At 33.1% G+C, this 22,079-nt stretch overlaps 2 protein-coding genes across 2 annotated transcripts; one reads left to right on the top strand and one right to left on the bottom strand.

Moving 5' to 3' along the window:
• The first annotated feature begins 202 nt into the window (after positions 1–202).
• On the top strand, positions 203–7,507 carry LOC114268293 (cyclin-dependent kinase F-4). The gene is made up of 18 exons (XM_028209426.2): positions 203–344; positions 423–472; positions 594–1,212; positions 1,297–1,375; positions 1,447–1,515; positions 1,602–1,691; positions 1,785–1,923; positions 2,931–3,033; positions 3,139–3,191; positions 3,284–3,350; positions 3,697–3,805; positions 4,613–4,678; positions 5,217–5,285; positions 5,420–5,483; positions 5,566–5,682; positions 6,347–6,378; positions 6,516–6,600; positions 6,962–7,507. The coding sequence occupies exons 3-18, from the start codon at positions 1,205–1,207 to the stop codon at positions 7,180–7,182; spliced, it is 1,371 nt and encodes a 456-aa protein (XP_028065227.2). The 5' UTR covers positions 203–344; positions 423–472; positions 594–1,204; the 3' UTR covers positions 7,183–7,507.
• Positions 7,508–8,305: 798 nt separating this feature from the next.
• LOC114268292 (protein BREVIS RADIX) lies at positions 8,306–20,615 on the bottom strand. The gene is made up of 6 exons (XM_028209425.2): positions 20,155–20,615; positions 18,239–18,390; positions 12,029–12,417; positions 11,282–11,411; positions 9,616–9,953; positions 8,306–8,889 (listed from the first exon to the last, which is right to left on the bottom strand). The coding sequence occupies exons 2-6, from the start codon at positions 18,341–18,343 to the stop codon at positions 8,811–8,813; spliced, it is 1,041 nt and encodes a 346-aa protein (XP_028065226.1). The 5' UTR covers positions 18,344–18,390; positions 20,155–20,615; the 3' UTR covers positions 8,306–8,810.
• Between the last annotated feature and the right edge of the window lie 1,464 nt (positions 20,616–22,079).

A 22,079-nucleotide genomic window follows, 5' to 3' on the forward strand; every position in this document is an offset into this window, starting at 1 on the left:
TGGTAAAGATTTCGTGATCAATACAACTTATCCTTCAAGAATTGTGGTTTTAATGTGTGCACATTTGTTCTTTGTGTTGTCAGGTTGCATCGGACTTCGATTTCAACGACTTAATTTCCTTTATTAAGTCATGGAGAATGTGTGCTTTCGGTCATATTGCTACTACTTTCGGGTTTTCCCATTCCAGCAAGTGCATCACTGGCGGTGTTTTATCCTTGGAGATTTCCTTCTTGTTTCCTTTGTCAACTGCACTTAGTGAACAGTTTCTATTGAATGAACAATACTGGAGGCCTAATGCAAAATTTTTCTGAGATAGGTGTTGGATCTTTAGTGCACATCTATGAGTAAGCTACATATTCACTTCTTTCTAAACCAACATTATATTTTATGTTTATTCTGACACATTTTTTTCTTGTTTGTAGTGCATCGTTGATACAACATCAATTGTGATCCTTGGAAACTGTCTTTTGGGGTAAACTTTACTTAAACATTGTTTTTGTGCATATTCTTCAATTAATTTTTTTACCCTTCAATGTGTTTCTATGAGATGGCACTAACCTTCATCTTTGTTATATTGTTTTTGCTGACCACAGGGTTGAAGTCTGCAAACACTGAATGATATTTTCTTAAGTAGTTTGTATTAGATAAGTCGGTTGCACTGAATTCGTGCAGAGTTTCTAGTTCTTATCTATATTTTTTTCTTCTCTCCTGATGACTGCTGGTTAGAGTGCCTGACATAAACAGTAACTGAAGATTCTGAAAGAGATTTTACGTCCTATAGCTGAGGTAGCTGTCATCAAGTTTGCGATAGTGTGGGGCAACTGTCCCGAGTGAATAAACCAATCTTTTTGCTAAAACAATATTCTGGCTTGATCAGTGTTTGGATTGGTGTCAAGATGTATTGCGGAACTCGACCTGTCCTTCTATATATGCCTTACTGTTATCTCGGGGCCTTTGTTCTGGTATATTTTATGAATAAGGCTGTGAAGCCCATCCATCAGAAACGTACTGGTTCTGTGCTCATGCACTGTGCAGTAGAAAATTAATGGTGGAGTCAGCTAGATCAGCCGGGCAGTTGGTTTACATTTTGTAGTTTTTTTCCCCTTTCTTTAAGTCATCTATTGAAGATAAACGTCATAGATCCCCTATACGGGGCATTCTTTTCTTGAATAAATAAAACATCTGGAGCTGTTGAATCACAAGAATGGAGAGGTACGTCTGTTTATGTAATCTTGTTTAGCACTATTTCTATTTTGATTTTTGTTGGGTTCAGTAAGGCAGTTCTGGGTGGTACAGGTACAAGATAATCAAAGAAGTTGGAGATGGAACATTTGGGACCGTCTGGCGAGCTATAAATAAGCAGACTGGTGAAGTTGTAAGTTCGTGTCAGCCTTAAAAATGAATTGGTTAAGTAAGCTCTTTCAAATTAAATGTTTATTTTAACAGGTTGCGATTAAAAAAATGAAGAGAAAATATTATTCTTGGGAGGAATGCATAAATTTGAGAGAAGTTAAGGTAACATAATTTACTGTTTCACTCTGTTGCCTCTGGCTTTAGTCTTCGTATCTGTATTGACATTAGATGTGTTTGTTTCCCGGCAGTCATTGCGGAAAATGAGCCATCCTAATATTGTAAAGCTGAAGGAAGTCATTAGAGAACATGATATTTTGTATTTTGTGTTTGAGTACATGGTATGTTGGCTTACTCATACTTCGTCAATGTCCTCATTACTTGATTATAAACTTTTATCATTTGTATAAAATTCCATTTAATTCTCGTTTCAGGATTTCAACCTATATCAACTTATGAAAGACAGGGCAAAGCTTTTCTCAGAAGCTGAAGTAAAAAATTGGTGCTTCCAAGTGTTTCAGGGACTTGCATACATGCACCAGCGAGGATATTTTCATCGTGACCTTAAGCCAGGTAGGCATTGCTGGTGTTTGTGATGATTTGAAAATGTTGCACCTGGTTGATGTTACAGAATGTATTTCTAGTTGCTGTGACTTCAGAATTGGATCTGCTTGATATTTGACACCTGCATGTCAGTGTCTAGTTGATTGTGAACAGTGTTGTGACAATAACACAATACTCTTCTTTTCATGAAAAATAGCCAAAAGAAATTAATTTTGATTGTGAATGGTTTTGCAAAATGGGGGAAAAATCGACATTTTTCCTGAAAATATCCAAATTTCTCAGATGACCCAACAAGTCAACTGAAAACTACCTTTAAGAAGCACAAAAATGAAAATAGTGGGAGAAAGGGAAGAAGAGAGAAAACAGTTGGTGTGACTGTTTTATGGCCATTTTTTTCCCTTGGGAAACCCATTTATTTGATGTGTGCCATTATTGCCACCCGATATTATATTTTTCACTTGTGAAGCCCAACATCGGTGTGAGCTTTAATGAACCTGTTTGGTGCAACTTATTATAAGCTAAAAGCTGATAATATGCTCCCCCCCCCCCCCCCCCCCCCCAAAACTTATTTAAGTTATTTCTACCTAGCAAGTTATAAGAGGCTACACCAAATAGGTTGGCACGAACTCCTAAATTAAAATAAGCTATAATAAGCTCCTTTAAGCTGCAACAAACTGCCCCAATGTGTAAATTCCAATGAACTCTCTGCTTTTTGGGTGAGGCTGTGTCTTGCAAATAGGTTGTAATGGGAAATAAGTCTCTATCTCTGTGCTTTAAAGTCCATAGGTAATCGCCTTATAGGTTTAGGTGCCTGGTTAATCTGTTTCTTATAGTTTTACTAATACAAACAGTAGGAGTGGCCTCACAGATGGCCCCTCACAGATTCACTCTCACACTCTGTTCCAGTAATTTATGTTTGAACTCAATTGTTGTTTCTGTTTGTTGTTTGTATAATTTTTCCTTCTTTTAGTATATTCTTTTAAAGAATGTATCTTTACCTGCACAACACCATACAGAGAACTTGTTGGTTTCAAAGGATGTAATAAAAATTGCTGATTTTGGTCTTGCTCGTGAGATCAGTTCCCAACCACCGTATACAGAATATGTTTCAACACGCTGGTATGTAGTGGTTTACCCTCCTCCATCTCATTGTGATATCTGTATTATTAAATGCATACTTTTGTTGTTATTCTTGTGTTTGAATCTAAAATATTGGTTTGGCAGGTATCGGGCCCCTGAAGTTCTGCTTCAGTCTCCAATGTATAATTCTGCAGTTGGTGAGTCACTGATGGAAAGAAAGCATGTAAAACAATGTCTTTATAGAACCTGCGTTAAGATTTTAATTGGATTTTTTCCTTCCTTCCACCAGATATGTGGGCAATGGGTGCGATCATGGCTGAACTTTTTTCTCTCTGTCCCCTTTTTCCGGGCTCAAGGTGTATATCTTGTCCTTTTGATCCCTTGCAATTATTATTAATGGAGTTTAACATTGTAGCGAGCGGAGATATTAGATCATGAATTTGGTCAGCATGAAGGGTGCATTCGCTTTTGGTGAAACAACCCATAGTTTGGTGGCCTAGGCCTTAAAAGATGCTTTCAGTGAAACTTTATGATGTGTGTTTCTGATGCTTTCGCAATAAACTTAAATCCTGATTTATTTACCTCTTACTTGGGTGGCATTTTGTTTTTGTTTAAATTCAATTTTCTCTCTCTCTCTCTCTCTCTCTCTCTCTCTCTCTCTCTCATGTTGTGATTGGACTATGTTCCCTACACTGATTGCAGTGAAGCAGATGAGATCTACAAAATATGCAGCGTAATAGGCACTCCAACTGAGAGTGAGTGGGCTGAGGGTCTGAAGCTTGCAAGTGCTATTAACAACCAGTTTCCACAGGTTTGCTATTTGTATATCCTTACCATATGCATCAACTCGGAATGTCATATGGTCATATTGTTTGGCGAATGTTGCACAATAAATTAAGGGCAAATTACACCAACCGTCCCTATAGTTTGGGACTCGTGTCACTTTGATCCTTGATTTTTCAATTGTGAAATATTTGACCTTAAATTTTGAATCTTGTTCCAAATAAGGACAATTAAAGATACCATTGCTTAATTTCAAGGGTAAAATCGTTAATTTGATAAAATATAAATTAATTTGACAAAAATAACTGCCAAAAACATATTTTTAAATTTTTAAAAATTATTTTATTCACCAACGATAAAATTATGTAAAATTGTTAAAAATTAATAAAAATTACATGATTAATTTTTAAAAATTAATTTTACATGATCATCATCCAAACACATAATAAAAATTAATTTAATAAAAAAAATAAATATATAAAAGATTTATCAATTTTACATAATTTTATCTTTAGTGAGTAGAAATAATTTTTAAAAATTCAAAAATATTTTTTTGACATTTATTTTTGTCAAATTAGTTTCTTTGTCAAATTAGTTTATATTTTATTAAATTGGCGATTTTGCTCTTGAAAAATCCAATGGTATCTTCAATTGTCTTTATTTGAAACAAGATTTAAAATTCAGGATCAAATGTGTCACAATTGAAAAGTCTAAGAACCAAAGTGACACAAATCTTAAACTATAGGGACTGTTAGTATAACTCACCCATAAATTAATCTTCCTTTAGCAAATATGACATAGGCCTTAGAAGATGCTGTTTATTTTGACATGACAGCTCAGTGGTGTCCACCTTTCTGTACGGATACCATCTGCAAGTGAGGATGCAATCAATCTTATTACAGTAAGTACCGATCTTCCGTAACTTTCTGCTTTCTATTCTCTTGCCTTTTTAATTTTTTATTTCAAAAGTGGAAAATTCATTGGTGTCTTTAAGAACTTTAGCTGGTTGTGTTATGAAGATTGGTTTTGTTCTATGTTACATGGACTGAGGTGGGCTGTCAGGTGGAGGTATGTGTCTAAGTATCAAATTTATCTAATTTTCATGTCTAAGGACACCAGGACATGGCTTGATTTCATATTTTGTAATTACTTCTGTTATCTTCAAAGTAGCATTTTATGCATGAAACAGGAATCTCTTGCATATTTAATATAGTAGACCCTACGAGGACTAAGGTGTATACTAAATGGGTGCATGTCTAGCCATGCATGCCCCACACATTTGATACATTTACTTGAGTGTTGAGGGTCGAACACAGATACGTCACAAATTTAGAGGGAGTCCATGTAACATAGGTTTTTTGCTATCCTGACATTGGTTTTTTACTAATCCATCTCATCTTCTAATTTATGATTTTTCTGTATTTCTCCAAAACACCTAGTTGCTTTGTTCATGGAATCCTTGCAAGAGGCCAACAGCCTTGGAGGCCCTACAGCATCCATTCTTCCAGGTAGCAATCTTTCTCCTTCCGCAGCATACATTTATTATTGCAAGATTCATGCAGACTGGAATGTGCATTATGTATCTTTGTGCTTAACCTGTTGTGACTTTAGATATCTTAGATTGTATCTTTTCATGTGGCAGAGTTGCTTTTATATACCGCCATCTCTTCGCTCCAAAACTGCTGTTACAAGAACACCTCCATCTGGTACGGCTTTCTCATACAATTTTGTCTTCCTTGCACAACGTATGAATAATTACTCAACCCTTTTTTGTTGCACATTTTGCAGCTGGAACAAGGGGTGTGCTAGAGCATAAATCTGTGAAGAGGCATTCTGGGACTCTCTCTAATTCAAAGTCAGCTAACAACTTTCCTCCTGCCAAATCGCATGTGTCTCTAACGACAGGTGACGTATTACTTGCAGTTTTGATAATCTGAATCAAGTTGTTGCCACTTTTCTATGCACTTCTAGTTATATGATACAATTGGAGTTGGGGTTGGGGTTGTGAAGTGTCGGAACTTTTATTTCAATTTAAAAGTTCATTGCTGAGAGGATCCATTTTAAATCTTCTTTCCTTTGCTCTGAGATGGTGAGCCTCAAGATTAGTCAGTGGTGGCAGTGTTTAATTAGTATTGAAATTTGTTTTTGACTAATATGGCTGTTGGAGTCTCAGTTTGTTGAGTAGCTGGTATATTTTTTCTTTGGTAGTTGAACTCTTCTTTTTTGTTCTGTGTTCTGAAGTTGATCCAACACATCAAATGTCTAAACTGTGCAGAACAAATATTGTCCTTTCAGAATGTCGTCTAAGTATCTCTGTATGTTTGTTTGCATGTATAAATATGTTTCTAGTCCCGATGTTTTTGATAAAATGCAAAGTTATGAGACGTAACAATTGACAACTGAAGGGGAAAAATGTTGCTTGTACCATGAAACTAATGTGTTTTTCTTTCTATCACCTCTGTAAGTTGCATTGTTTTTTTTTTTTTTTTTTTTTGGTTATACACTATTATAAGTTGTGTTTAATTTGTTACTTGATTCTCATCTTATCTTATTCTAATGATTGTTACAGGTGTGCAACGTAAATTGGAAATGAATAATCAGGTAAGGGCAGAACTTACATTACCATATGCTTTTGCTTCTCTGTGATGTTCACTGATGGTGATAGTTGATTTGTTTGAGCTCTGCTGATCATTCTTGGTTACATCTTTTTATTTCCCCCCTTTCTCTGTGGTGTATAGGATGCAATTAAGAATGATAAATTTTCGAAGATCGCTGCCAAAGAACCACCACCACGATACCGACCACGTGCAAGGAACAGTCCTAGTAAGTGTTTGTTCACTAGTTTTTTGTGTTCACATGGTTTTTGTTGAGTTTGATCTAGTTTTCAAGAGATGATGTGATTACTTCCGCTAGCCTGGCCAGAGAAGATAGGAGAAACAACTAGTTGTGACCTAAATGCTTTGGATGACTACTCATGTCACTTGTTCATCATATGCATAAACAGTTACTAGTCTATTTGATGTTTTCATTTTTGCATTTTGTTGGAAGTTATTCTCCTTATACATTATTGTCAATTTAATGTTGATTTGAAAATAAAATTTAATTTTATAGCTGTAGTATGTTTCAGTATTTTGTTTTTGAACAATTACTGTGTCTGATAAAAACACAATGCTGGTGTTGGCAGCTTCCATCTACAATGGCAAGACAGCACGAGGAGTTTCTGAGACAGCGGAGAAGCTGGCAAATATGAACATTGGTTCTGGAAGATTGCCGCCGCCTGCAAGGCAGTCCTTTCCAGGACCCATGAAGGCTGGGGGATGGCATGGCCAATCTGACTTGCCTCTTGGAGGCCGATCTCAAGATATGCAGCCTGGAAGAGCATTCACCAGGAAAGTTGTGGGATGAATGAATGAAGATAATCGTAAATATGGGTAATGGGTTTACTGCATATGCATATATATAAATATTGTCCTTATGTGACATTTGGAAGTTAGATATGTTGTGTGGTGTGGGTAATGAGAGAGATGCGTTATGTAAAATATTGTCGTATGAGAAATGGGTTGTTATGAGAAATGGGTTGTTATGACGACTTATCACTTTGTCATAAAAAAGATTGCAGCATGGTCTGGATGTTTTGCTGCTATCTTTCGGGTGCGTCTGATGGTGACTTGACATAACACTATTTGCTTAAATATTTGAAATTTCTATAAATTCAGTTTGGTTTCCATTAGAGTATGTTAGCTGCTCTGCTTACATTGTGGTGTGGTTGAAAAAGATTATTTTTTTGCCAGAGAGCTTAGTGATTATTATTATTATTTGTTCCTAACATGTTTAAAGCTCAAGTTGAAAGAACTTCAAACCTTCCAATAGCTCATGTGGGCAAATTGGTTTTGATAAAGAGTTCCATATGGAAAATTAAATGGAATATTCTTTTAGAATTTCTTTCTGAAATGAAAAAGAGATTTTGATCACATCTATCCTCTCACCTCGCCAAAGAGAATCAGGGTTCGTTTGGCATGTCTTTGGGGCTAAAATAGCTATATAAGACCAAATAAGATCAAATGTCACGTCTAACCTATAATTATTTTAGTTTTTCATTAACAAAGATAAAAAAAATTAAAAAATTTATTTTAAATAAGAGTTTTTAAGTTCAAGTTAAAATAATTAAAAAATGAAAATGTCATTTCACATTCCAAACGAATTCTCACATAGAGAAAATGGTTTTGTTATGGTCCATTTCAAAGAAAAATGGAAAACAGAAATTGATCACATCTAGCCTCTCACCTAGCCAAAGAGACAATCACTAAGAAAGAGCAGGATGCGACATATGAGCAGCACATGTATGTCTATCATAGTTCAAAATTAATAATACATATCATAGTATAAAATAAGAATTAGGCTATCATACTTTGTTCCATGGTATCGTTTTAATTTTATTTTTTATTTTAATAAAGTAAATATTATTATTTTATTTTATGTTTTCTTCTAAAGCTGTAGATAGTGAGAGAGACAAGTAGAGGTGCAGAAGTACATAAGCTTCCAATTCCATTTCTCAAACTCTGATATGTAAATCTTGAGACAAAATAATTCAAAGAAGCCCCAAGACCAAAAAATAAATAAAAAATCTTGCAAATTGTTGGTATGAACTCTGAAGATCATAAAGGCAAAAAGAACAAAAAATAATAATAATAATAACAAAAAAACAAATAAAATAAAATAAAATAAAAAGGCCTCTAGAAACCAAACCTATACTACATGTCCTCACATTGCATTCATTCAAATTAATGTCTGTATCTATTAGGATAACCCCACAGTATAGACTGAATCATCATCACAAAAATACCTGTCAAGGATTAATGATTATAGCATTTTAGGACAAGAATGCCATTTCAATTCCCGACTATGGTAAGCGATAATCCAATCTGTGGTGACTCCATAACATGCTGAGAAGCAGAAATGTAGAATGATTCCATTTCCAGAGAAACTGTGCTCTAATTGCAGACAAGCATTGCAATGTGAACACCAATAATTCATCAAAGGTATTGTGCTTGTATTCTCTCCCTATTCTCTTCCCACCAGGTCTTCGCGTTCACCTCTCCAAACTTTTCTCGGCTGTGAAAAAAAAACACAAAGTAGCAGAAGAACATAGAGAAGATCATATCAGAACTAGTTGTAGATAGGAAGCATCAATTTAATGATCTTAATAATTGCTAAAAGTTGTTATCAATTTGTTCCGTTGTAGCACAATGTTTTAAGTACTGGCATGAGAAGAATTTTTTTTTTTTTTTCTCCCAATGGCATTCAAAAGAGAGATGTGGTCAAGGGTTGGATTATTGATGTGTTATTATTGTATTATTATAAACATAAAAAAAGAAAAAATAAAAAATAAAAATAAAAAAAGAAGCAAGAAAGAGAGGAAGAAATACTCCATCTTGCTTTGAATTAAAAAACTGCTGAGGGAATCAGTCACAACAAAGGGGAAAACTCATCCCAAAGGAAGAAAAAAGAAAGAGGGAAAGAAAATGGAACAGCATGGGTAAAATTTTTCATAACCATTAATGTTGAAATAAAAAAATTCATCTTTGTTTTAAGAAATATGGGTAAAATTTTTAAGTGAAAAGCTCATTTCAAGATTTCATTTACATGGCTTGCCCAGACTGCTTTGTACGTATTCACATATCATCAATAAGAATACAGGGGAAAAAAAACAACAAAAAAACTCTAAACAATCTTATCAAACCAAGTTTCCAAATTTGTTTTAATTCTATCATTCATGATTCACGACCACCAAACTGCACAAAAGAGAAGAAAAATTATAGCTTGGTTAAATTTCATTACCTGAATCTGACACGCCGCAGCTCTCTAGTGCCATCAGCTAACTGTCTGATGGTAATGTACACCCCAGGCTCATCTTCCTCAATCCATTCTGATTCTACGTCGCTGGCATTGCTAATTGAAACCGAATTCTCATCTCTAGAGGAGGTTGTTGTACGTGACGCGTCCATTGATGCTGGGCCACCAGCACCATAATTACTTGACCCAGCATTGTAGTAGTGGCTGCCTCCTTGATCTGAAGGTTTATAATAGTTTCTTGGCACCCATTCTTTGTTTAGTGATGGAGTCATCATTGGACTTTCCCTAGCCAATCCTAGTCTTGAGTAAGTAGAATCTCTTGGCTGCAAAAGTTAAATTCGGTAAGCTATGGGGATTAAATTTTGTTTTGCTATGTTATTTTAGTTAGTTGGAAACGGAAACATTTTTGAAACACAAGGGAAATGAGAAAATAATTTTTATTTTGTCCTTTCCATTTCTCCTTTTTGTCTTTCTAGATTCTCATGGTCTTTAATAAATTTATTTATTTTTTCCGCTTTATTCTCGTTTCTCACATTTTTTTTGACAAAAAGATGTAAATGAAAACTACCATAGTTAAATATTCTTTCTTACTAAGTGTAGAAACAACTCATTCTTTCGGTTTGTTTCATAATGTTTTGGCGCATTTTGGCAAGTTTCAATGGAAAAAATTGGAATTTTGATATTCCACTACTGTTTCCTTTTGGTTTCCTATTATACAGAAACGTTTTGACTGCTTTGATGGAAAAGAAATGAAATTTTGCTCCTTGATTCTGTATGAGTTCACTTGCAGATGGATACAGATACAAATATCACTAAAAAAAAAAATTTGCACTTGAGTTGTAAGTGAGTTATTGTAGGAGATCAACCCAAATTGAGTTGGCAGCCACATGGAAGGGTGGCCAACCCACATGGTAAAAGGAAGGCAAAAGAGGTTGGCATGAGTTGGCAAGTCATGAGGCTTGAGTTGGCAACCATGAGGCTTGCCATGCGCCAGCAACAAAGGAGAAAGCATGGAGTTGGCCATGTGAAGTCTTCACATGGTGGGACAAAGCTTTCAACTGGACAGCAGCTCAAAGGAGAATATTGGGCTGGCAGCCAACACACCCATGAGGCCTCCTCCACCTTCTGTTTTGGTGTATAAAATGGAATGGTGATGGTGAGTTGAATACACGGCAAACATAGCAAGCAAGAGAGAAACACACTGCTGAGAGAGAGGCACAAAACAGAGAGAGCTAGTGAGAGCTATATTCTGTTTGTGTATCAGAGAGTGTGAGAGAGTGTGTTATATAGAGAGACAGTGAGTTGAGAGTGTGTAATCTCCTCCATTTGTTGATATATAACAACATTGCTCCCGTGGACGTAGGCCGGTTTGCCGAACCACGTTAAAAGTCTTGTGTTTTTGCTTGTGAGTGTCCCCTGGTGTGCCCAAGATCCGCAACAGTTATGTGAAGGTAGGAAGCTATCTAGTATTCAACAACTTAATCAAGAGTAACAAATCCTTTTGTTACATGCCCAAAAAAAAGTCTATGTAGTCCAAAGATAAATTTTGACTCTTGACCATTTGTACATTCATTTTAGGATAGCAGATACCAGCGAAATACATTAATAAATAACAAAGTGAATTAAAATGAAGTCGTCAAACGTGGTTTACCTCATCCTCAGACCTTAGGGGAGTTTGAAGAGCTTGCTGATTGAATCTCTGAACATTGTAGAGCTCCATGATTCGATCATAGTTCTCACCCCACCATCGTTGAGCTTGCCATTTATTAAACATTTCTCGGCTTCAAAATTTAAATGTACAAGCAACATCAGTATCAAATTTTAGAAACAAAAGAACTAAACATCCACTGAGCAATTTGGCATCTACAAGATCTATATTTTTTGTTTAATATGTAGAACTGAGTGTTTCGTGTTGAAAATATTTCAAGTAGGTGTAGTCCATGTGGATAGGTATAGTCCATGCTACTACAACAACTATCAAAATTGATGACTCTATAACATGGATTCTTCAAACATGGGATCCCATCCATCAACCATGCAAGAAATAGATGTTTAATGAAGGGTATACAAAAAAAAGGGGCAGAAAGATATCAAACAATTCAAAAATTGACTATTTAATCCAGGGTAAGCCAGCTTAAATTCTATATGAAGTAAACTACCTTGAAAATCTTAAACATTTTGAGTCTTTTTCAAAGCCTTCTATTCCTAAGAAAATGCAAGAAAGAGATTCAAAGCCAGTTCTTCGGCATGGATGTATGTAGATTATAATGCTCGAACTAATAGAATTTTAAACTTGGCTAATGACAAATGGTGTGTTTGGGAGAGAAACACACATTAATGTGTACTAATTGGGCGTTGTTTTTTTAATGACTAATGGTATAGAACACTAAAAATGTACCTGAAGCGGATTCGTTTGAGTTCATTCCCACCATTAGGAAGAGACACAAAAGTAATTTGCACGCCGGGCTCCACCTGTGCCATCCACTCCTTGGGCTCATCCTCATCCTCTAGCACGACTTCACTAGACCGGCTACAGATAGATTCTAATCCTACAGAGGGACGGTCACCACCATATGACCGGGCAAACCTTGAATCAGAACCACCAGCCAGGTTGTGGCCTGTGGTAGTAAAATCCCATGCAGGTGTTGAGCTCGAGCTTCCTGGGTAGGGGACCCCTTCTGAGATGGTGTCGAAGTCTGGGAAAGACCGCTGCCCTTTCTTATAGCTACTAGTGCCTGTACCAGGCTTCCTGTAGTTACCCGACATTTTCAATGCCATATCCTTGATCTGCATATTGTTGAAATCATAAGTTAACTTACCAGAGGTATTGTATACTGGAAAATTTTAGACCCTTTTCTGTGCTCTTAAGTGGAATGTGTATATATAATATTGAAAGCAAAGGATTATATGAAAAATTCTTTGAAAGTATATTTTAGAACTTCAAAGGAATTTTGTGAGCTCTGAAGAGCAATTCAGGCCAGTTTCAATAATTAGGCATACCATTACCTTGAATATGAATGTGTTAATGGTTAGTTTGTACTAACAGTATGGAGAGAGAGAGAGAGACAAAATTAGATTAAAAAAAATTAAGCATGACCCAGAACCAAGGAACCATCAGATTGGTTTCTTTATTAGTTTTGTTTACAATGGCCAAACATGTATACACTAATAACAGTAGGAACTACAAACCTCGTATGCCAAAAAAATTGAGAATGACCCAGAACCAAGGAACCATCAAGATTGCTTTCTTTACTAGTTTTGTTTACAATGGCCAAACATGTATGCACTAATAACAGCAGGAACTACAAACCTTGTATGCCAACTATTACTTGTTCATCAAATCTTTATTATATGCTAACCAGAAAACCAGATAAGTTAGGCTTAAGATCACACTTTTCTTCCAAACAGCTCAGTTTTTACTTCTAATGCTTGTGTTTATGATATTTTATATTTTCCTAAATGCTGTGAGTTTGTCAAATGACAAGAAGCTGCAACATTAACAGCACATTAACCATGTTCATCAATCAAGTTTGCTAAGAAAAATTTGTGAGTCACAACATTACTTGTAGACTTTTGGCTTCTCGAGTAACCTATTCTTACAAACAGAACACAAGAGCTAAAGCACAAACACGTGTGAAATATTATTTTTTTGACACAAGATCCATTAGAGAGGCATTGCCGACCTGACCCCTAGGCCGTCGCCTAAGGTTCTATTTTTTCAAAATGCCTCAAATTTTGAGGTTGCTTGCCAAATGTCAGCCAATAAAAAAAAACCTCCTTGTCCAAGGGCCAAGGAAAAATGGACTTTTGTTCTCCAAAGTCCCCAATAGTAAAAGGCCAAAAAAAAAATCCTCATCCAAAGATCCTCAATAGTAAGGCTTAAAAATTCTTCATTGTCCCAAGGCCTAGTAAAAAACAAGTTTTGTTTTCCAAAGACCCATATAAGAAGAAAAACAAATACCTGTCCAAAGGCCCCTAATAATAAAATTTGTGAATAACATTTGATTATATTTACAAGAATCCAGAACAAAATTAAATTTTACATTAGTAATTGTAAAAATGTTATTTACATATAAAAAAGGCCTCTCATTGAAATTTTAGCTTAAACATCATCGGGTTAAGAAGAACAATTGTATTATTTATATTTTCAACACACTTTCCTTCATTCAATAAATTAAATTCGACAGTGTGCGGAGTGGGACAAGCCAAGGTCAAAGCTGATGGTCTAACAAAGTTTGAAATAAATCACCATTAAGGCATTAACTTTTCTGCTACAAAATCAGCCTTGGTTTGGCCATCATAAATAAATTCACTTTACTGGATATTGATAGGCTATGGCATTTTTTCCTCTTTTCTTTTGGCAATTTTGAATACTTTTTGAAAATACAATAAAATGAGTAGACAAGAATTCAATGGTGGGTCATGGCAAGGACACACTAGGATAGGATGTGTCTACTCTTCCTGAATATGGGTCCTTCTCTTTTCCCTGGATTCCCACTATGAGATATTGTTATGTTTGTGTGGAATAAGTATAGTATACATATATTTATATAAATAGTCACTAGTGTAATGGAGTTGCATATTCTACAAAGAAACTGACCAAATCAACTTCACTTTCTTTCAGCCCAATTTAAAAACTTGACGAAAGGGGATTAAAGAAAGGGTTTTTGGTTTTCATGTGTACTTGCATGGATCTCGTGTACATAATTAAAGAGATTGGTGGGGAAGTTAGTGCAGCATTTGGCCGCTATTTCTGGAAATGGTCACATAGAATAAACAACACTGTCATATAATAGTATATAATGTAAAATAGGGGTGAACAATGACTTCCATGCCATTTATATTAGAGCAATGTTAGGAAGTCAAAATATTTATCCACAAAAATATTCAGAAAAAACATTAAAGGGTTAAGATGCATTTCAAGAATGGATCTCATTATACAAAATTGAAACCAGACTGTCCAACAATATTCTGGGTAACAAGTTTCTGGATTTTTTTTTGGATCCATGGATTTTCTATTTATATTGAAGGGCAAAATTCATTTTACCCCCCTGTGGTTTGGGGGTGCGAATTAACCCCCTGACATTTGAAAATCACTACATAACCCTCGTGGGATTTGTGGACTAAAACGCGTAGTTAACATTTCTGTCCAAGATAACAGATAGTGAGAGCCAGAGTAAGTCAATTTTTAAGACAAAAATACCCTTCTTATATCTTTAAATTTACCAAAAATGCCATTATTTTTCCTCTCTCCTTATTTCTATTGTTTCTCTCTCTACTCTTATAATTAATCATCTAACTAGATATATATATATATATATATATGACTGCTATCATTTTCAGAATAAAGGTTAGTATCAATTACTTGAGAACAAAACCCACAATCATAATGCTTGTTTATTCACTAAACCCTTGTTGATTCACTAAACCCTCTTCTTCATCATCAATATCTGTAAACCTCCACCTAGAAAGAAAAAATAAATAAATATGCGTATATGTTTCAACAAAATCAACCTTCAATTTTCACTGTGCATCTATATATACATGGATAAAATATGAGCGCACAAAGTTTTTTTTCAATCTTCACTGTGCATCTATATATATATGTGTGTGTGTGTATGTGTATAAAATAATTTTGGAGATATTTGATGAACTAGATGATTTGGTGATGCTTGATGAATTAGGAATTCAAAATTATATTCTTTGATTCACTGTGCATATATATATATATATATATATATATATCCTTTAAGAAGATTATCAAACGCATCTAAATTGGACAACACCAATGGATGCCCCAATCTCGATCTGTGATTCTGCACCATGTCTTCTTCAATTGGTGAAACTTACCCAAAACAACTTCTATTATCATCCAGTCTCCAATATGTGTGTGTGTCAAGAATAATTTTGGGGATATTTAATGAATTAGATGATTTGATAATGCGTTTGATGAATTAAAAATTCAAAATCGTGTTATTTGATTTCAATTTCTTCACTGTGTATATAAATACATACATACATGCATACATATATATATATATATATATCTTTAATTGGGAAACAATATTTAAAAAAAAAAAAAAAAGAAGACGAGAGAGAGGGAAGAAGAAGATGAAGATGAAGATGAGGACGAGGATGAGGATGAGGATGAGGGTATAACTATCAATTTACAACATTTGTTAACAGAAGTTAGTGTGCATTTCAATCCACAAACCCATAGAAGTTAGTGTGCATTTCAATCCACAAACCCTATGAGGGTTATGTGGTGATTTCCAAATATCAGGGATAATCCGCATACGGCCCAAACCATAAGAGTAAAGTGAAGTTTGCCTTATATTAAAATACTAGTAAAGGAACTTGTTTTTAGATGCACTAAACTTGACATTTCACGTTAATGTATTACTTTCAATCTTAATTGATATACGTAATTTATGAGTGACGATAAGTATTTGGAGTGTGCTTTGCATTGTGTCTAAAATGCGCCCGTCTTAAAGATGGTTATTATATTTGTCTTTTGTATCAATTTGATTCTTATGATCAATTTTGCCTTAATTTTTTTTATATTGTCAATAATTGATAACGTCTATAAAATTGGATTGAAATCAAAGTGAATGAATCACTTTTTTTTTTTGAGGACTAATGAATCACTTTTCGAATGAATCATTTTCTTCAATTTCCTTCTAATTTCTTAAAGGGTGGTTATTAATTGAGTCAAATGATATAATGTGAAAAAAACAAAATCAAATAAATTTGAATAAAAAAAAAAATTATGTTGGTTTTGTTTTTATTGTTTGTATGCTAAGGATGCCGAGACAAACCAGCTGTGGGTATGACATAATGTCTCATCAGCTTATAGGAGGAGAGACTCCTACTAGCAAAGGCCAGTTAAAGCTTTTTCATTTCATACCAAAGGGACAAGTTGTGTCTTTTTCACTTTTTTGATAATACAGAGATTCCCCCAGATAGACATCTGAAGAGTTACTTTCGAATCACAATCTTACAGAAGATCTTCGAATATATTCAACAATTTTTTGCTACCATAAAAGATCGTACACCTATTGCTTTACATTAGGACCCACTAAGGCACTCGCTAGTATGACTAGGGATGACAACCTAGGGTTTTTTTTGAATTTTTATTTTTAAATTTAACTATTTTAGTCATATAATTTCATGTTTTATCTTAATTTTTAGGATAAATTACAAATACACCTCTTAAAATTTGATTAAAATACAAACCACTCCTATTATTTTGAAAATTACATTCCACTCATTGAAATCTCTAATTTCGTAATAAATTGCCCATTTTATTAATAAATCATGAAGTCAATTAACAGATTTTAATGATATTAGAAATATATTTCAATTAATAATTTAGGTAATTTCATTATTGTATTAGAGAACAATTATGAATTTTATTTTTTTAGTTAATTTTGTCAAATAAAAAATTCTAACAAGGGAGTATTTGAAATTTTTAAAATCACAGAGACATACTCTATACTTTAAGCAAAGTTCAAGGGATATATTTGTAATTTATCCTAATTTTTATAATTTCCTCTCGTGCTTAGTATAATCCTACCTCGACTGACCTTTCCCAGTTTAACTTTATAAATTTTGTGAACATGAAAATTATCTCGACTACTATATTAAAATTTTCAAAAATACTTGGGAGCTCTAATTAGAGCCACCACTAATGATGTGGCACTGCCACAGTGTATGTTGTGTCCTTTTTTTTTTCAATTTTCACCTCACTCGTGATGGATTTAGAGCTCCTTATTGCTGTAAAATTTTGGAAGTGAGGTTACTTCCTTTACAAAAAATAAAACAAAAATGCCAAACGGTGAGCAACTGTGTTGGCCTTGTGAATATTTTTTTGGGTGTAAGACCAACTCCAATGTGAAAGTTAAAATAGTTTTGTCAAAGTCATTTTTTAACTTATTACAATTGGTCATATTTTTCAAAGTATACATTAAAATAATTTTACCAAAGTCATTTGTATGTTTCAAAGTATACCACTACAATAGTTTTATATTATTTTGACACAACCAAATTTTATATCATTTTTTGACTATTAAATCTAATTTTCAAAGTATCTAATGAATGGAGTAATTATTTTTATTGATGTGATAAATTTAACAAACCAAATCTTATACCAAATTTTAACTCAGATTTTAACATACAATTGGAAGAAATTTTTTATGAAAGTGCTATCAAAAATAACTTTGACTGACAGGATATGTGCTAAAGTCTTGTCACAAATATTTCTTGGCATAAGAAAAGGATATTACTTGTCAGTAGAACTCTAACAAAATATTTACAGATTACTTATAAACTTTACAAACATTAAAATATAAAATAACAATTTTTTCATTAATTAATAATTAACTTATAAAAAGTACACTAACATGTATTTTCTCCTGAAAAAGCATATGAGACACCTTTCACAAATTTCAAAACTCATACCACTTTATAAATTTTATACTAATTCTAAAATGCTATTCATCTCAATTTGAATATAAAATTTTTTGCCACATATAGTCAATAGTTATTATTTTTCATCTATAAGCAAATGAGAGAGTGAGAGAGAGAGGTGAGGGTATAAGATTAGAACCTGCGTGGTCAGGCCTTTGACCGCGTCTTTTGTACTAGGTGTTCCGCGCACCACTTCCTCGTCGTCCTCGATCTTTTGCTTCGAGCATGTAATACACGTCAGCATTTTTGTTTTTCTTCTTTAAACAACCTTTTTCTATTTTTCTACCTTACCTGCACATACAAAAATAAACAAATAAATACTGAAATGGTGAATTACAGCATCCCCTTTCATTATTAATTTATGTCACTTTATGGTCTTCATTTGTAAACTTATGTATTTTGACTCCGCCAATTAAAAAAATATATTATTTTTAATTTTTTTTATACCATTTTCAAAAAAAATATATTTATATAATTTTTATAATTAAAAAAGTAAATATGTATATGTTCATAATAAGTGATACTGGCTGATACTTAAAGAAATCTTAGATAATTAACCCTAAATAAAGAAAGAAAGAAATTGAAGGGGCAATAAATGCATTCATTTAAGGTAATGAATAATGCTATATGTACTAACTATTATACTAAGAAAAATATTTGAGGGTCACAATTTTTGTGGCTACAATGGCTCAAAACTGCCAAAACGACGTTGTTTTGGGTGCAAAACATGTCAAAATGACGTCGTTTTGGGTGCAAAACATGTCAAAACGATGTCGTTTTGACAGTTTTGAGCCATTGTGACCACAAAAATTGTGACCCTCTAGCATTGTTGTTATACTAATTAGTGTATAAATTTCCTCTTTCGAGCCAATGGTCCTTCTGTTGAAAATATATCTGAATTCTTGAAAAAAAATCCTTTTAAGATGATTCATAGATTTGAAAAGAAAAAAATATATATATAAATAAAATATAATTATTTTTTTTGGTTATATTTCACATATTTTCTTTATTATTTTTACTTTTCAAATCATTTATTTAAATTCATAAATCAAACGCAAAATTAAGAAATAAGATTTTAAAAAGGATACTGTTAGAAAATAAAAACGAGAAATGTTATATACATATAAAATTTATACAGAATGATGTGCTTGCTTAAGCATGCTATTGTCACATTGTTTTTGTGGCAAATTATGTGAAACAATTATGTTCATAGATCATTTTTCAAATAAAAAAGTGCAGCCAATACATGAAATCAGTGAGTCCTGTTTGGTTGCCAGGAAAAAGAAAAAAAGAAGAGAGACAAATGTAATGGCGGTCGGGTTCATTGAATTTTCCAGGAAGCCAAACCGGGATTTTGAGAGAAACGAAAAGAAAAAGAAAAAAAGAGGAAAGAGAGATTGGGATCAGTGGAAGTGATATGTAAATAATGGACCCAATAATTGAAAGGAAAGAAATTGAAAGTGGTCACAAATGAATAGTGTGTGTGTTGTGTGTGCGTGCTTTACCGTGCAGAAATCGAATAAAGTCGAATAAAGAAATGTCATTTGTGAGTATGCCGAAGTTTCTGACGAGTCGATTATAATAATCTATTCATTTCTCATTCATTCATTCGTTCGTATCTTCTTCATTCTTCAATAAATCCAAAACAAAAAAGTGAATCATCAATGACTCTGTGTGAAGTAAGCATTTGGTGAATCGACAAAAAAGAAAAAAAAAAAAAAAAAAAATCACTTTGGTTGACTGGTCCTTTCTCACCTAAGCAAATTACTCTCTCTCTCTCTCCAAAAAAAAGTACTCAGAGACAAAATTTCAACACTCTTGCTTCAGATAACTTTTTGTTCCTCTTCTTTGGCACAGTGTTGATAAACAAAATCCAGAGAACGTGAAATCGATTATGAGAATTATAGAAATGAAGTTCAAATCCAAACAAGTAAATCGAGAGAAAGAGAAAATTGACTTGAGAAAATTCAGAGATTGGCAACAACAAAAACAGAGATCAGTACAATGGAGAATGTATATATATATATATACAGTTTATAGATAGAAATACTTTACCTTAAAAACAAAGCAAGGTGTCTCTGTGTCCAGTGATTTACTGCCTCCAAAACAAGCTAAAAATCTAGAGCTCTCTTCAATGGCGATTGAAATATCACCGAAGTTACCTATTTTAGTCCCTTTTTAGCTTCAAAAACAGAGTGACAAAGAAAAAGAGTCAAATCTCTCAAATCCCTTGAATTCTGCTTCGGAGAATCAAGCTAGAGATAGCGAACATCACTCAAACGTCACACATTCTTGAGAGAGAGAGAGAGAGAGAGAGAGAGAGAGAGAGAGGGGGGAGAGAGAGAATTCTTCGGATTTGTGATCACCACCGGCGAGACTCCAGCAGCTTTTAGCGATTCCAAAAAATGGAAAGTTTTGTGATTTACGATTATATATATATATAGCTATGCTTGCATATATATGGGAAGAGATCAAGAATAAAGACACAAGGGAAGAGAACATATCGGCGTGGGTACATATGTATGTATCTATATATATATATAGAATGAAACTATTCATACCGATGGATATATTAATTAATATATTAATAGTTGGCGTGTTATAATTTTAAAATATTTAAATTTTTGTAATTTATATAATATAGGAGATTCATAATTTTAAGAATAATATTATATGTTTTAATTAATATATTAATAGATAATGTGATATAATTTTAAAAATTTTAAATATTTATAATTTATATAATAAATAGAGTCAGTAATAATGACATGACACTAATTGATATATTAATATATACATTAATTAGTATATGTAGTACTATCATAATTTTAAATAGTAATACTATAATATATATTAATATACTAATTATATATTGATCAATGCATGTAGCAACATTGATATATATAGAGAGAGAGAGGAGAGAGAGAGGGACGTGACAAGTGACAACGTCATTGTCCGCCGTTAGATAACGGAAAACGTGTGAGTAAATTGGTGTGTGTTTGGGATAAATTAGATTTTCTCCATGTTTGATCAATTTTCCATTTTAACTCTTAATTTTTTTTTGATATTTCATGTTTGAAATTTATTCAAAAAAGTTAAATTGTGTTAAAAATTAATGGGTGATTGGGGTTTGTTTATTTGATGATTTTTTTGATTTATTTTCATCTTTAGTGATTTTTTTAAAACTTTAAAAAAAAATTTAGACTTATAGATTTAACTCGACAAGATGAACCAAAAAATTAAAAAATTTCAAAAAAAAATAAATAGAAAAGACAAAAATAATAAAAAAAAATAGTGAATTTCTTTGACGTATTTTGAGTTTTTCAAGTTTTTTTTTTTTTTAAGTTTAAGAATTTTTTTTCTTACTTTTTATATTCATCTACACAATACGAATCGAAAAAGTAAAAATATTTGACATAATTTTGAAAAATAATCATTAAAGATAAAAAAGAAAAAAATACAAAAAAAAATGTGACTTATATATGTGTTTCCAAACACCTAGAAATAACACATCAATAGTCACATAATATTATATAATTTGTTTTATTATATGTAATTTACAGATTTGATACAAATTAAATATTAATATCGTAATTTACTTTTTATGTTATGTGACAATTAACGTAATATTTTTTTTTTAATTTTAAATAGATATTAGCTTATAGGAAGTTGGGAAAATTTTAAAACATGAAAGACTAAAATGGAGGGGAAAAGAAAAATTAAAAGTTCAAATAAAAAAATGACTAAACATAATAAAAAGACAAGTCTAAAACTGTCGTGATACACGTCGTTAATATGTGTATATGTATAGATAGACAGAAACAGTTAGGAGTGGTCTTGATCAATGAGGACATGTGGGACTTGGCTGTCTGAGCTGGTGCAAAGGAGGATTCTACCGTGTGTGTCTCAAGTAGACCACGTTTTTTTAACGATGTTGATCTAATCAGATGATTTTGGTGACTCAAGAGCCATTTGATATT

Source organism: Camellia sinensis, chromosome 11, assembly GCF_055761805.1.
Source record: "Camellia sinensis isolate YWXY chromosome 11, ASM5576180v1, whole genome shotgun sequence".
NCBI lineage: Eukaryota > Viridiplantae > Streptophyta > Magnoliopsida > Ericales > Theaceae > Camellia > Camellia sinensis.

What these genes read in the sequence shown, in the direction of transcription:
- LOC114268292 (XM_028209425.2), bottom strand. Translation starts at nt 18,343, where the DNA reads ATGCTGACGTGTATTACATGCTCGAAGCAAAAGATCGAGGACGACGAG. An exon ending in TCAAAGGCCTGACCACGCAG is followed by an intron (nt 12,418 to 18,238) that starts GTTCTAATCTTA and finishes AACAATATGCAG; the next exon opens with ATCAAGGATATGGCATTGAA. An exon ending in CTGCGGCGTGTCAGATTCAG is followed by an intron (nt 8,890 to 9,615) that starts GTAATGAAATTT and finishes TTTTTTTCACAG; the next exon opens with CCGAGAAAAGTTTGGAGAGG.
- LOC114268293 (XM_028209426.2), top strand. An exon ending in ATTTTGTGTTTGAGTACATG is followed by an intron (nt 1,692 to 1,784) that starts GTATGTTGGCTT and finishes TTCTCGTTTCAG; the next exon opens with GATTTCAACCTATATCAACT. An exon ending in AATGTATAATTCTGCAGTTG is followed by an intron (nt 3,192 to 3,283) that starts GTGAGTCACTGA and finishes TCCTTCCACCAG; the next exon opens with ATATGTGGGCAATGGGTGCG.